General features: G+C 28.9%; 1 protein-coding gene across 1 annotated transcript; it reads left to right on the forward strand.

Annotated features, from left to right (window-relative positions):
• On the forward strand, positions 1-660 carry LOC136089809 (piggyBac transposable element-derived protein 4-like). Its single transcript, XM_065815898.1, has one exon. The coding sequence runs from the start codon at positions 1-3 to the stop codon at positions 658-660; it is 660 nt and encodes a 219-aa protein (XP_065671970.1).
• Positions 661-1065: the final 405 nt, after the last annotated feature.

Here is a 1065-nt window from a genome sequence, read left to right on the forward strand (position 1 = left end):
ATGGCTTTTATTTTATATCGTGGAATCTTATGGAAACCAACAAAGGCTATGTATTTCTCAACAAACTCTCTGTTTGACACACCACTAATAAGAAAAGTATTGTCTTTTGATAGGTTTTGTCTTATAGAGAAGTTTCTTCATTTTGTTGATAACAGTAGTTTGCCAATACATTTCTGTAAAAAAGCAAAAATTGAACCGATTTATGACTACCAAGTAAACAAATTCAAAACTCTGTATATACCAAATAAAAATATATCAATAGACAAATCACTGCTGCTTTGGAAAGGTCATTTAAGCTGGAAGCAATACATTCCAAGCAAGCGTTCCAGATTTGGAATGAAGTCCTTTGCATTATGTGAATCAGCTACTGGCTATATTTGGAATTGTTTTTTGTACACTGGTAAGGAAATGACTGACAGTTTTGCTCCAGACTTGAAAAAATACAAATATCAAGCTACTAAAATTGTTATTACTCAAATGGATAATTTAATTGGTAATGAATATTGTTTACACATTGATCATTGGTATACATCTTATAAAATTTGCAAAGCGTTGCTGGATCATAATACTGATTGCATTGGTACATTAAGTAATAATCGCAAACAGTTACCGCAGGATATAAAGAATGTTAAAATTAAAATTGGTGATACTTTAGTTTGATATGATACTAAAACAAATATCATGTGTACCAAATGGAGAGACAAGAAAGATGCGCACATGCTGAGCACATTTGTTCAAAACGATACAATCACTGTTAATAGAGCTGGCAGAGAAAAAATATTCATCTAGTATATGATATATGTGTCAAGACTGTAATGTTAATTTGTGTGTTGTGCCTTGTTTTAAAATTTACCATACAAAAGAAAAATTTAAAGGTTTTTGTAAATAATTGAACTTTTGTTATTATATTTTATATGTCTTACAAATCTGTTTTATTTTATTGTTGCCTATAAAATTTAGTTCCTCGTTGATATCAGCAAGAAATGTTAAATGCTATTAGGTTTTTTTTTTTTTTTTTTTTTTTTTTTGTGCAATTTTCGGCGTACTAAACGAAAATTAATTAAA

Source organism: Hydra vulgaris, chromosome 13 (genome assembly GCF_038396675.1).
Source record: "Hydra vulgaris chromosome 13, alternate assembly HydraT2T_AEP".
Taxonomy (NCBI): domain Eukaryota; kingdom Metazoa; phylum Cnidaria; class Hydrozoa; order Anthoathecata; family Hydridae; genus Hydra; species Hydra vulgaris.

Bases quoted from the DNA above. Each gene is read 5' to 3' on its own strand.
- LOC136089809 (XM_065815898.1), top strand. From the start codon at position 1: ATGGCTTTTATTTTATATCGTGGAATCTTATGGAAACCAACAAAGGCT.